This window comes from Vanessa tameamea, chromosome 3, assembly GCF_037043105.1.
Source record: "Vanessa tameamea isolate UH-Manoa-2023 chromosome 3, ilVanTame1 primary haplotype, whole genome shotgun sequence".
NCBI classification, from domain to species: domain Eukaryota; kingdom Metazoa; phylum Arthropoda; class Insecta; order Lepidoptera; family Nymphalidae; genus Vanessa; species Vanessa tameamea.
The window spans coordinates 525970-540111 of NC_087311.1; the positions used below are offsets into that span (position 1 = coordinate 525970).

The window sequence follows — 14142 nt, forward strand, 5'->3', positions numbered from 1 at the left end:
GATAGGCTTCGCATATCAATACTTTTATCAATTACATTGTAATCCTTACATATAGTTTTCTACAATATTTACAATAGCTATAGTTGAAATGGTTTAGAATACTTTAAACTGAACAATAATTTGACTAAATTCAAGTATCAACAAAAGTGTCTCCTATGTGTCTTAAGTAGATTTTTTTTTTTTAATTTTCGTTGCATACAGATATAGTTATTAACTAATTGAATATACGTTGTGACTATACAGTTAATCAGAAAAATCCACCTATTTTATTTAATAAAACAAAGCATAACTCGAGTGAGTTAGCTGTTGAGGCAACGGTACCGGTATTTCAAAACGTTTCATAAAATTTTACTTTTTATTATTAGTGAATCATTGGTAGGCATAAGCTTACGATTTATTTATTCGTTCGTAAAAGATGTCCAAATCGGTTTGCGCAATGAAGCAAACAGTAAAATAGATGATACGTTTTACTTTACTCAGAAATCCAAAAGTGCGTTTGTTTTTTTTTTTTTGGGCACTCACTTTGTGCAGACTGTACAGAAGCAGTGATATGTTGGGCAAATATTTCCTCCTTCGGTAAACGATGGAGAAATCCTTTGATTGGAGAGATAAGAGCAGGTTCTCTAGCAATATTTCCATTCTCAGCTAACCACATGGTAAACCAATTTAAGTCATTTAAAACCAGAATTTCTTGAACAAATTTATACTGGTGATCCCCCGATCTTAATATAACAATTTCTGACCGTGGGAGAATTTCGTAACGACTTTGCGTAGAACTAAAGAGTTTGACTAAACGAAATTTATAAACGCTTTACAATTTATAAACTGTATCGACCGTGATATTATAATTATTATTATTAATAAAAGCGGTGGATTTATTACTAACTGATTATTCGTAAAATATATTTTCTATAAATTGTATGATCATATGATCTACCACTTGAAATAGGTATAATATATACATAACAGTTTATACAATTCCTGAATGGCACGCAGTCGATATTTTTATTTACAATATTACAAGTAAAAATTATAATTAAGAATATTGTTTCGGCGATGCAATAATTCGTTATTAATTTATTAATATAGCTTTAAACCAAATGTTTGCTCGTGTTTAGATATTATATACAAAACTGAAAAAATATTTAATATTACAATTTTGGTAGAATAATACTGGTTTTATAAATAAACTAATAATCCGCCCCGGCTTCGCAAACGGGTGTAATGCGTTCAGTTTTTCAGTCGTTAGACAATACAAACCGCTATGTCCCTGCGTTTTAAATCTGTAACATCTTCGAAAATATTCATTTAAATTAATTGCTGTTAAGGGTTATAATGATCTACACTAAATGTACAATGTATTTAAGGTACTTAATTAGATAACGATTAATGCTGTATTGCTTAAAATCGCTTCGAAAATAAGCCATTATTTCTCGTAAAAAGTAAAGGATAAAAAATGTTTTTTGTGGGCTATCCCTAAAAGATAGACATATACCAGCACGGACTTTTTTGAAAACCTTTTTAAGGTGTACAATACTGTAGTACATTATTATAATCTATCTCGGAGGGTTCAGCCAACGTTTGCAAAGAAAGCGCAAAAAATGTGTTTATTTACGACATCACTTTAGAAACCTCTAAATTTGTCTGTTTCTCTACTATATTGAGCATGTATTACACATAATAACCTTCCTCTTGAATCGATCTATCTATTACATAAACTGCATTATAATCCGTTATGTAATTTTAAAGATCTAAGCATACATATGGACAGACAGCGGTAAGCGACTTTGTTTTATACTATGTAATGACTAGCTAAGTCTTTTTAAGACTAAACAATGTAACAGTATAAAAAGTAAGTAAAAAGGAAAATTAAAAATGATGCTCCAACTAATAGGAACGAATTATTCGGACAAAGTCAAAATTAACAATGTGATGCACCCGAGCCTTGTAAGGTGAGGGGTTCTTGTTCAGAAACTGAATTAGGCCACGCGCTCAGCTACAAAACACCGCGACGCATTTAATACTATCAATGATATATTATGATATTACATTAACTGCGATAATTATTATTTTACATTCACTGGAATAAGATGTAAAATAAATAAACGTACTCGCGAAAACAGGCGCACTCTGTGCTGTGATTTGTAATATGTACCCCCAGATTGTTTATGAATTTTTATTATCTATCACCTCACTCTTTACCTGATATATTGGTGATGGATTTTCGGTTTGATGTACATTATTTTTAATGTTATTTACTAAGCTGTTTTTTCTATTTGATACTTGCATATAACTTAAATCTTACATTAATAAGTCTTTATCAAATGATCGGACACGTAGGGCAGAGTATCTGAATCTTTTATTTTCTTCTTCTTATGCAAAGGGCAACTCTTCTGTTTGATACCAGCCTCCGATTTATTATGAATAGGTTTATACTGAGCAGATATGGATACACTTTTCTTATTATAAGCATTTTTTTGGCAACTTGCTCTTAATTTATCGTCTAGAGTAGAAACAATTGTTCTGGAATGTTCGTTCACTATCGGATGCTTAGCATCTGGCTCGTGGACTTCGAGCTGGCTGTGATGAAGGCAAGTCGATGTTACCTGAAAGATTAAGTGTATGCTTCAAGTAAATAAATATAACCCAGAAACACGCAGAAATAGTAACTCTTTTGTGGGACAATGAGTTTTATAACAAGACCAGCAATTTTTAATCGTAAAATTAAAAAATATCGATTCGGGAGCCTGGTATGTTAAAGGATATTACAAAACTAGTCTATTATTTAGTTGATAAACCACCTTAAGACTAAACCGATCGTCTCCGGCCCATCGGATAAAATATAATGGTATTATTGTCAGTCAAAATTATCAATGAAAAAATAATATAACCCATTTACCGCCAGCTAACTCGGGTCTATTAAATTGAATAAAGTCTATGGGTAGAAATAGGATAATTACAACATAATAAATGCAAACATACCAACGGCGCGCGTGCGTATTTCGCAGCCCGTCCTTCGAGCTCGGTGCGCAGACGCCACGCCGCGGCCGCCGCGCGCCGCCTCTCCGCTGCCGCCGCGCCGCCGCCGGCGCCTTGCCATCTGTAACGTGCAAGTAGAATAGAAGCATTCAATTGGCCAGAACTGAGTGAATTATTGAGAAGAAATTATCCAAATCTAAATAATATTTACATAATTTTACTAGCGTATTTATAATATATTTCGGAACATATTTATGGAAGGAAGTTGTTTCGTAGAGTGAACTGTCAGAAATCGTTACTTAAGGAAAAAGCGTTACGGCCCTTTCAGACGATGTTTCCCTCTCTTTCTCTTTGTCTCATTTTTTTATATATTATGGCTTTATATAAAGTTATTTTATGTTGTTGTTTTAATTCGAGATTTTTAATGACAGTTATTTTTGTTTTCATTTAATTCTGAAACGTTGTTAATTTAAGTATAGTATCTATTCGTACACCCATGTTTCTGCTTATCTGTGCTCGCACAGAAAGTATTCTTTCATACGTACCTCGTAAGAAGTTGCAACAGTCTAGCTCTTTGGCCCGCACTCCTCAATATTAAGCACGCTGCGCGTAAAGAAGGCAGCGCACCACGCCCGCCATCTCTGTCAAGGGACAGCCGTATACCTGATGTATAATAGGCGAGTGATAGTGGCCAGAGACCTGAAAGTATGAATTTAATATATTTCATTATAAAATATACTTGGAATGCTGAGTCAGTTAAAGTTATCATTACAGATACAAGGAATATATTATCTTAGATCCAGTTGTTGGTCATCATTGTCCTTATAAGTCACTCATAATTCATACGTCTATGAATTTAATTGGCGCAGAAATAAAAAGAGAGCCGACGCGTACGTCTTAACTGATGTTTTCATCTATATATATCACTGAATTTTCATATGTTTTATTCATCTCATGGTCGGCGGTAAAGGAACACATCGTGAGGAAACCTGCATGCACAACCAACCCGCATTGGAGCTAAGAGCGTGGTGGAATTCGTTCCAAGCTTTCTGCTTGAAAGGACAAGCTGTTATTGATGAATAAAAATAAATAAAAATCGAGCGTGAACTAATCTACATACGAACATGTTTTTTTGAATAAGTTACCTCTCCCTTTTAACCAGTTTCCATAAAGATGATAATGTTCCCAATTTTTCGGTTCCAAATCCAATAATTTTTCCAAAGTCGTTTTTTTTTCACTTTCAGGAGTGATGTGCAACAACTCTAAATGTGCTTGTACGAAACGAGGTTCTAATGATATGCATCTTTCTAGCATTTTCAAACATTCCGCTATACGATTCTTCTTCCTGAAAAAATAAAAACTTCGTCATTGTCAGAAACCTTAAATTTCATCTTAGGTCTCTTAGTTTAAGAATGTATTCATTCAATAAATGTATTATTATTATTATTGGCAGCCTGTTTAATAGCATGTAAAATAATTATTCCATGTTAATTTAATTCTCCGAATATATAAAAAGCAACAGAGATTGTACTCTGAATCGCGCTGTTGTTGTACCTTTTCGAATAGTATTAACGTTAAAGCGGATTTAAATAAAGATTTTCAAGGTGGAGTCTAGTACTCGTCCTCACGACTGTTGAAGTTGAATAGACCAGCAGAGCCAACAGCGTAATTCAATCATTCACATAAAAAAAAAAAAATAAAGTGATTTATCTCTCATCAACTATCAGTGTGGTTTAAAAATAAACAGGCAATTTCACACCTGCAGAAAAATTGCAAATTAATTCGAGTAGATAATATCCGGTAGAATTGAAATAAACGTCATATTTATTACAAACTAACTTATGGACGCGGCTTCGCTCGCTTGTGAAAGTATTCTATTTGCTATTGCAAACAATAATTCATCTCTGTGCCAAATTTCATTCAGATTCGTTTTGCCGTTCTGCTCATTGAGTACAAACATCCATCCATCCAAACTTTCGCAATTATAACATTAGATAGACTTGATAAGACTAGATGTTCTTTGAGACTTACTTCACGTGAAATATATTTTTTTCTGATCAATTACGTCACAAGGCTACCTCAAATTCATAACGTGTGTTTAATTAGTCTCGTTTGTGTAAAATTTAATTCGATAGTGACCGATTATTTCTTGTTTTATTTAGACAATCATCATGTCGAAAAATATATACTAGATAATACATATTTATTATCTATGAAGATATCATAAATTTTTAAACTTGGTTTTAATTTTGAGCATAAACATATCCATCATTGAGCAAGAAATTTAAATTGAATAAGATAACAATCCTTTATAGTGTTCAGATAACAAGGATAATGAGCTCCCTTTATCAGTCATGTCCTGCAACTATAGTGAAAATAAATATAAATGTTAATTCAATGACGTCAATGTAATGTAAATAGAACGTGTGGCTTTTGTCGTACGATAATATACTGTACGAAATGCATTTGTGTGCATAAAATAATTTATCATCGTTTTTGGAATATAGGAATAATAATACGTTTGGTGGTTAAGGAAAAAATTGTGGGAAAGCAAGCTGCAAAAAGAAACCTGCATGGGTCTAATTTGAATGAAATTCTGCCACATCCACCCACAGGTATTGGAGCAGCGTTGTGGAAATAGCTAAAACCCCTTTACCTCAAAGGAAGAAAAGGCCTTAGCCAAGCAATACAACATTAACAGACTGTTACATACTTACTTTGTTGTTTCATAACAGCTTATGACGCTAATAGCTACTAATATTTTTTTTCCAGACCAAAAAAATAATTCGTTTTCCTGACTTTCATTGACAGAATCGTACTTATGTTTTATGAATGTTTTTTTTTACTTCTATAGCATTAAAAGCTTTAAATTTACCATATAAGGTGTATGCCTAGACTTATTCACCTAATAAAAAATCTTATTTACCTGTAAAGCTTAGCCAAATTATAATGAGCATTGACGTGGTCTCTGTTATACTTTAACGCTTGTAGGAAATGGTGTTCAGCTCGCCCCGAAGCTAGCACCAGCGTGCCAAGATTATTGTGAGCGCTTGCGTAGCTTGGCCATAATCTGAAATTCGATAAGATCTGATTTATTATTAACGGTCAATACCATCTTAGCAGAATATTTTATTGTTTATTATTTATCAATCAACTGTCTCATTTTATTAACAATAATAACACTCTTAATAATAAGATATATAATTATAAGATAATACGAGATAAAATGAGCTACTTGGTGGAGAGATTGTGGATCAGTTTATCTAATCATGTAATAAAATATCCCCAATGTAATATGGTAGATGATTATTATAAGTCATTATTATAAGTCACCGGCCAAACTCTGCTACTGTAAAACATATAAACAAGTCACTGTCACCTAAAACTGTCACTATAGGTATTGTTTATTTTGTTATATATAGTCTTATATGAAGCACATAATAGAAAGAGGTTTAATGATAGTTTAAAAAAAGAAGTACCCACAGTCATATGTATGGATATTAGTGAAAACTATTTTGTAATGTTACTTATAGAACTTTTCAACGTACTTGAGTGCTTCCTTATAGTGATGGATGGCATTTTCTTGCTGTTCGACGTCTTTTAAGAAATTAGCGAAATTATAATGTAATTTCGCGTTATGTGGCAGGACCGCAAGATCAGCTCTGCAAGAAATATTGAATTGTGATTTAAATGTGTATTTTATAAATTATAGTTTGGTATTTGTAAAATAGCTTACTTAAGTAAAGTTTCCCTGGTTCTCCAATCTCGATTTCTCAGATAGGTCCTTGCAGCACTCGCAGCAACGAGCACCACGAAACTTAGTACCAGCAACCTGCGACCTCCCGCTCCTCGCTTCCAGATCAGCTGAACTCCATAGACCGTGATGACCACTGAACCAAAACTGAAATTTGACAGATATAATATTAGGTAAAGTTGAAACCAAAAAAAGCCGGATAGAATTTGATGTCTGATGAAAATGCCTTCAAACCACTATCGTTTACTTTGTATATTTAAGAGGGTTTATAAATATTGATTTTAAAAACAACGTTAAACAGTATTTGAGATTATGTTGGATGTTTCAATTAACATTGCTAAAAATCTTTATAGAATTAAATTCCATAAGTCAGGTCGTTGGTCCAGTAGTAACGTGAAGGTACTCGTATTAAACAATTAGGTATATCTTTATTACTTTTCTTTTAAATCGTTTATCTATCCTAGATGATAACAATGATACTCTACTCTTTTCTATGTTAGAAAAGAAGTGAAAAATAAATGGGCACCACATTTTTAATCAAAACACGATCCGTGAAATTTTTATTTAAATCCCAGATACTATATGAATATTTACATTTATCTATTGATACACTAAATATCTGGCATGACTTTTGACATTGAATCGTTTCGTAAATATAGTAATCATCTATGATTATTTATAATTAAAGGAATATTTTGCATTTAAAATAATATATATATAGCAATAAGAAAACTAGTTCCACTTTAATACATTCGCATTATTACATAGGCGACATTGAGTACAATGTATATTACGCTATACTCAAATTTAAGACAAAATTGATGGATAACAAATTACAAAATTATTACTTTAAAAACCGCATTACCTTGGTATATAGAGTACTCGTTCAGCTACTACGAAGCCGACGGTAACCAACATATTGGAAGCAGGAAGGTAAGGAATGACTAAGAGCATCAGACCAACCACCAGAGGCGTGTGACGCTGAAGCTAAAAAACACATTATCAAAACATAATTTACTGTCCAAATTAATTTGAATTGTCATTAAAAATAGTAAGTCGTGGAGACAAAGTTTTGGTGCTGCGTTTAATTTACTCTTAATTAAAAACAAAAAGACAATAATTGAACATAAGAATTAAAAAAATACTTCTGAAAAATTAATTAATTAGGAGAACACGGTTTAACAATCTCCTATATATTTGTCATTAAAATCACCTCTAAGTCCATTAGGCATCTATAAGACAGAGCAAGCAGTGCTATCAATGCTGCGCATGTCACCAAATTCCTTGGATCCCACCCACTAGTAATCAATGGTATTGATCCCATTTGCCAGTCATGGCTAAGAGTCCACGGACAAAGCAGCAACCACCAATTGAACGCCGCTAAATAGCAGAAGGTCATCAATCTGAAACAAAATATTTAATAATTAATTCAACTCATTTTTCGATAATTTTTCTTATCTTCTTTCAGTTTTAAACGTTGCATTAAAACTTACAATTATATAGATATACTGCAATTGCATAAAACATTGAACATTCTAACCAATAATATAATTGTTCATCATTTTCTCATTATATACTTGAATTACCTGATTGTAATCGAAGGATGAAAAGCAGGAGGATTATCCTGTGCGGAGAAAGCTGGTAGTGATCCTTGCAGCAAAGCTAACCTAGCTATTGCCAACAGCAGAAGAACTAATAAGCCCTTTCCTACTCTCCCCCAAACATTCTCACTTTTCCAGCGACATTTCGTCGGTGACCTGGAAGAGGGAAAATCTAATTATGTCTTAAAGGTAAAACAGAGATAAAATTGACGATAGTGTGAATTTAAAAGAACTTTTTCATTTGTACGTAAATTGATGATTAAAAAACTTAAGTAGCTTTAAAATATATAATATAATATCATATTTTTTAATTAAAATCTTAGCTAAGGATACCTCGTTAATGAGCTCCAACTACGATATATATCAAAAGCTAAGTTGAACAAGAGTGCTGTTAGTCCTGTCTCTTTAGCCAGCATACTAAGAGCAGCCAAGACTACGCTTGACCAAACTCTTCTCCTGCTTGACGACCTGCAATTATTACATTTTATATAACTAGCTAACTTTTAATCCTATATGTAATGTAATAATCTTATTAACATAAAACATATATTATTTGGTGTAATTAAGATTTCGTGACATAATGTTCCAATTCGTAATACAATTACTGGTAATTTGTAACCTTTAGGGAGGCTTAATATAATGCGTCAGTAAAGTTTATAAACCTTCACCATGCCTGACATTCTTTCGCCTTTGCCTGACAAGTTTCGAAAACAAGGGACAAAGTCGGTAACAATATTATGGAAGTCGTCGTAACTGTGCAAACTATTCGTACGACATTAAAAGTCTATTTGCATGAGGTCTTTAAATATCACGAGGGAATTCTTGGGCCAAAAAATGTATCTTGGTTAGTTGCACTGGAACAATATAAAAACAAATTAAATAATTTAAACTTTTTATAAATATGTAATATTTCTTTTAAAAAGAAACTACAATAAAGGAACATTGTGTAAAAATAAAAAATAAATAGTAAATTTCACTAGACAGTGGATGGTGATTGCTTATTCCCTGAATACGTAGTATATTTTAGTGTGGGAAAAATAAAATATAGTGAATCGCGCTATCGCCATATTCATGCGAACGAAACTGTAGCAATAGTTTATGTGTATTGTAATATATTCTCTTATAATTTTTCTGAATTTTCAGTCGAAATACTATTTTATAAAGAAAATACAAAATACTGACCCATGATAAAGTAGAAGAGACAAGAGGAAGAAAACACAAGCCAAAACATCAGCACGACCCACCACTCCAGCAACCTGAAAGAGAAAAAAATGAGACCATAATTTTTAAAACCAATTCCTTAATCTACACTTAGGCAACATATCTGCCAACACACCCACGTAAATGCCTCTAAACATTTAATTTAAGCCCGTAGCGCCTGCTGCGCAATTAAGGAGGCCCTAACTGCATTAGGATTTCGTTTATCCGTTCCAAACGGGACAGTTTATCTGTAAAAGGCCATTAGGAATATAACTAGAGGCATTTAAATATTGCCCAAAATACGGCCAACGAGATACAATAAAAGTTTATTTACTTTATTGTCAAGAATTGCCTTTCTTAACGTCCAGGCCATTTCGTTTATTATTTTTGAATTTCTATATAAGATGTGGATATATTAAGATATATCCTATGTATAAGGTTTTATTAATTTAAGCCGGTCGTCTGTGTCTTACCGGCGAATATAAAGTCTATACCGTTTTGTGGTACAGACATGATTAATTTCGGACTTTTTCAGCTTGCACGGTCTTTCTATTCCAAGAAAGTCGAGAACAGGAGACGAGTTAATTTTACGTCCAAACAATCAAAATTACGACTTGACCAACTTGAACTTGAACAGTCATTTTTAATTCAATTGTAGATATTTGAAAAAAAAAATTCAAGCTCATGCTGTAGAAATTAAAATCTAAGAGAATGCCTGTAAGAGTCCCACCTTTGGACTTAGTATTAAATAGGCTTCAAATCTTCTAAATTATTTAATGAAAAAATTATATTCGGTTATCGAACTAAAAAAAAAAATTTTTTTTAATTCGAAATTATTATATTATTATATTTACTTGGTAACTCGAAAACTTAAGCTTCAATTTACATTCTAGCCTCTCATTGAGTCAATCGCCACGACCTTCGAATTTAGAGCTTATGACGTTTCATTCGTAATTGTGCCTTTTCCAAATAAAGTCACGCCAAATTCCATACTTATAAGGTAAATATGCCTATGCCTGGATGTATATACATTAAATAATAAAACAAAAGAAATGATAAATTTTTGTATAGCCATTAATCCGATCCCTTTAATTACGTACAGGCTGACAGACTGTAGGCGTGAGAATAATTTCAGCGAACGATAATGTACAGTCGGCGACGTCAATTAGTACAATCAGGCGAATTAATTGCGAGCCGGAACCGCTCGTTACCCGGCCCTTTGTTGCAGATCAATTATTTTGTTTTAACCGTAGTTTATAGTTCTGTCTATAGACAATTTTTAATTATAAATTTTCAACATTTATATATATATATTATTATACACTCTCTAATAAGATCTACTATGAGGACACTTAGGTAAGTGTAAGGTAACAGCATTTGTAAACAGTGACCTTGGTGAGTATTTTTTATCATCAGCAACGTTTTTCTGTACACAAATACAAGGTGTTTTTGTCAAATAATGTTGCAATTAACGAACACTATCATTGTTACAATATACATATAAGTTTTCTCTTGGTTATATGTATATTAATAATTGAATTAAGATTAAAGCATAATATACCCCATCAACATCACCTCAACGTCACAACACCCACCCCCCACAGTAAGTCACGAAAACGATACGCACTTACATACTCGTATAACTAGCAGTTCTGTAACATACAAACGACATTGTTCATTTCGACGTTAAGTCATCGATACACAAAAACTAAGTACATAATATATGTCATCCTTCGTGAACGATTTGTTTGTTTATGGCATCGGTAGGCGGACCGCCCATAGACATTACCGACATTTGAAATTTTAACCATTTCTTACAAAACCAAATCGCCACCAGCGTTTAGAACTGATATTTTACGACTTGTGCCTGTAGTTACAGTGTCAAACCTTCAAACCGGAACACAACAATACTAAGTATTGCGGCTTGGTGGTAAAACAAATGATGAGTGGGTGGCACTTACCCAGATAGTCTTGCACAAAGTTCTACCACCAAGTAAACTACGATAGCGTAGCTCTGGTTTTGGTTTCTGATTCTGCTCGTCTCCTAATCTATTCATATAAGCTACCGTAATCTTTAGTTGTTCTATGATTATAATGTCTATTATGGTAAGAGCAATTGCTATAAATCACAATATTATATATTATGTCAAATATATTGTTGACGATTAGCAATTCGTGAATCGGATTAAGATTAATTAGATGAGAACGTGTCAGGATTAATATAATATTAGGTCCTTACATATGAAATTGGCGTTTTGTACGGGAGGAATGTAAAGTTTTTTTTCTTTTGTAAAATATATTGAATTCATCAAAGTATCCACCGTTGTTATCTATGCACTTTTGCCATCTCATGGGTAGTTAATTGATCCCTTTACTAAAAAAGCCATCGGGACGAGAATCAATAAACTCTTTGAAGGCGATTTGGACTGCCGCATCGGAGTTGAATTTTTTCCTTGTAAGAGTAGTCCAAATTCCGGAAAAAATGGTAATCTGCTGGAGCAAGGTTGGATGTCAGAGACATTCCAATTGTAGCTTATCTACCTTAGTGGTTGTTTGTTGTGATATGTGTGGTATTGCGTTGTCATCAAGCAGCAGTGGCCTAGAGCGATTGACGGATCTCGGTTGTTTAGAAGCTAGTTCTTCCTTCATGGTTTGCAGTTGCTGACAATAGATATCTGCCGTAATCGTTTGGCGACACCGGTAGTCAACTAAACGCTCAAAAGTAACGTTTTCTGAGTCAATTTTCGTTTAGGGCAGGATTTGGCTGGGTCTCCAGGGTTCAGCCATTGCGACGAGCACTTCGTATTATCGTACAGTATCCACCTTTCATCACAAGTAATGATTCGATTTAAAATCCCTTCATTATTGTGTCGGTTGAGCAAAGTAACACAGCAGTCGACGCGTGTTTGCAAGTTCGATTCACTCAATTCATGAGGTACCCATCGTTAAATTTTTTCACTTTCCCGATTTGCTTCAAGTGGATATTAAAAAAAGAGTATCTACTAAGTTTCTTGCCGGTTCTTCTCGGTAGAATCTACATTCCGACCCGGTGGTAGCTTTACTTTAAAAAGTTTGTTAAATGACGATTCAAAAGTGCTTGTAAAAGCCTACTTGAATAAAGTATATTTTAGATTTGGATTAATACAGTTTTACCACTTACCCCGAAGTCTGTAGCTGTCTCTTAATTGCTTTGTGATGGATCCGCTTCCGCAATAGCCTTTAATTCTTCATTTTTCACTTTGGTCTCCGGCTGCCCACGGGGTTGGTTCTGAAGGTCGAAATTTCCAGAACGAGAACGTTGAACCCAAAAACGTATCGTGCTTTCTTTTGCGACACCAGTGCCATAAATACAATTAATCCATCGAGCTGTTTCTGCAGCACTACCGATGTTAATGAAAGCGACGCCAAAGAAAAATATTATGTTATGTGAATAATTATGAGTTTCTTTCATAATTGAAAGCAACATTTGTACACTTGTTATTTAAAACCAGGGTTTTGTTGCTTTAGTGGATTTTAAATATATGACTGTAGTTTTGTTAGAATAAGTAAATTTCAAAATACTGTATTAAATTAAATTGTATTTATTACTTAGAATTGACATTAATATTCCACATCGTGGCTCCCAAAATCTGGTAATGGGTTTCATACCTCATTTTAATCATCTCGTTCCTCAATCTTCCAATCGAGTTAAGCGATTACTGTACGGGTTGATTTATTCAAATATATAATTTAATGAAAGGGTAGTCTTCTCATTTTAGAAACACTCTATAGAGAGAATCGGAATCAAAGACTAATTTACGCTTCAGGATTTATTTAAATGTATTGTTCATACAATTGAAATTTTCTGTACATCTGAGAAACGTTAAAATGATTTGTAAAAGGTTTTCATCAAAGCGAAGACATACACATTCGAACAATCTTTATGTTTGTGTGCATAGGTACGAAATCGGAATTGACTTCAACTCAATTATGATTAATTGCTCAGATGATATCAAAGGTGATAATTATCGCGTTCAGTTTTCACGTAGTCCAATTAAAGTTGGCCCCTATAAGCTAATTATTACTATGAATATAAAAGAAGCATAAAATAGAAGAGATAAACTGACATTTGAAAGAATCAATCACGAATTAATCGTGAGTATTAAAAAAAAATAACATTTCGAAGTAAATCATTTACTTTAAACTCGAATATAATCTAAACTCAACAAAATGTATATCGACAGCGAATAATCAGTATGTAACATATTTTTTTTAATGTTTTCATTCGATTTACAATGAGCGGCCTTAATCTCCCCAAATGTTTCGTACGTAGTACGATTTTCAATTGAGCTGCATTTGCAGTATCAGCATTTCGTTGCTGTGAGTTTAGAAGTGTACAAATACCAGCTTACTATTGACGCCAATAAGGATAATGGCTTTGATCTAATTCCTTTGAATTGCGCCCCTTAAGTTTTTTTCATTAACGTCTGTGTTGCCAAATACTTTATGAAAACATTTCATTTTCTTGTTTTTCATACTGAAACGAATACGCGTTCTGGTTTCACTTTTTTCTCGTGAATGCTAAGTAGATTGTACTAGAAAATCGTTACTCAAAAATTATAATTTTTT

General features: G+C 33.2%; 1 protein-coding gene across 1 annotated transcript in view; it reads right to left on the bottom strand.

Moving 5' to 3' along the window:
- Positions 1-2248: 2248 nt before the first annotated feature.
- Positions 2249-14142, bottom strand: part of LOC113397385 (protein O-mannosyl-transferase TMTC1-like) — a 169153-nt gene continuing 157259 nt past the window's right edge. The window contains exons 4-15 of the mRNA XM_026635701.2: positions 9517-9590; positions 8668-8802; positions 8320-8490; positions 7947-8136; positions 7599-7720; positions 6716-6880; positions 6528-6641; positions 5906-6049; positions 4125-4324; positions 3525-3678; positions 2983-3100; positions 2249-2606 (exon numbers count right to left, since the gene is read on the bottom strand). Coding sequence (XP_026491486.1) covers positions 2307-2606; positions 2983-3100; positions 3525-3678; positions 4125-4324; positions 5906-6049; positions 6528-6641; positions 6716-6880; positions 7599-7720; positions 7947-8136; positions 8320-8490; positions 8668-8802; positions 9517-9590 — 1887 coding nt within the window. The 3' untranslated portion in view covers positions 2249-2306. The remainder of the gene's footprint in view (positions 2607-2982; positions 3101-3524; positions 3679-4124; positions 4325-5905; positions 6050-6527; positions 6642-6715; positions 6881-7598; positions 7721-7946; positions 8137-8319; positions 8491-8667; positions 8803-9516; positions 9591-14142) is intronic.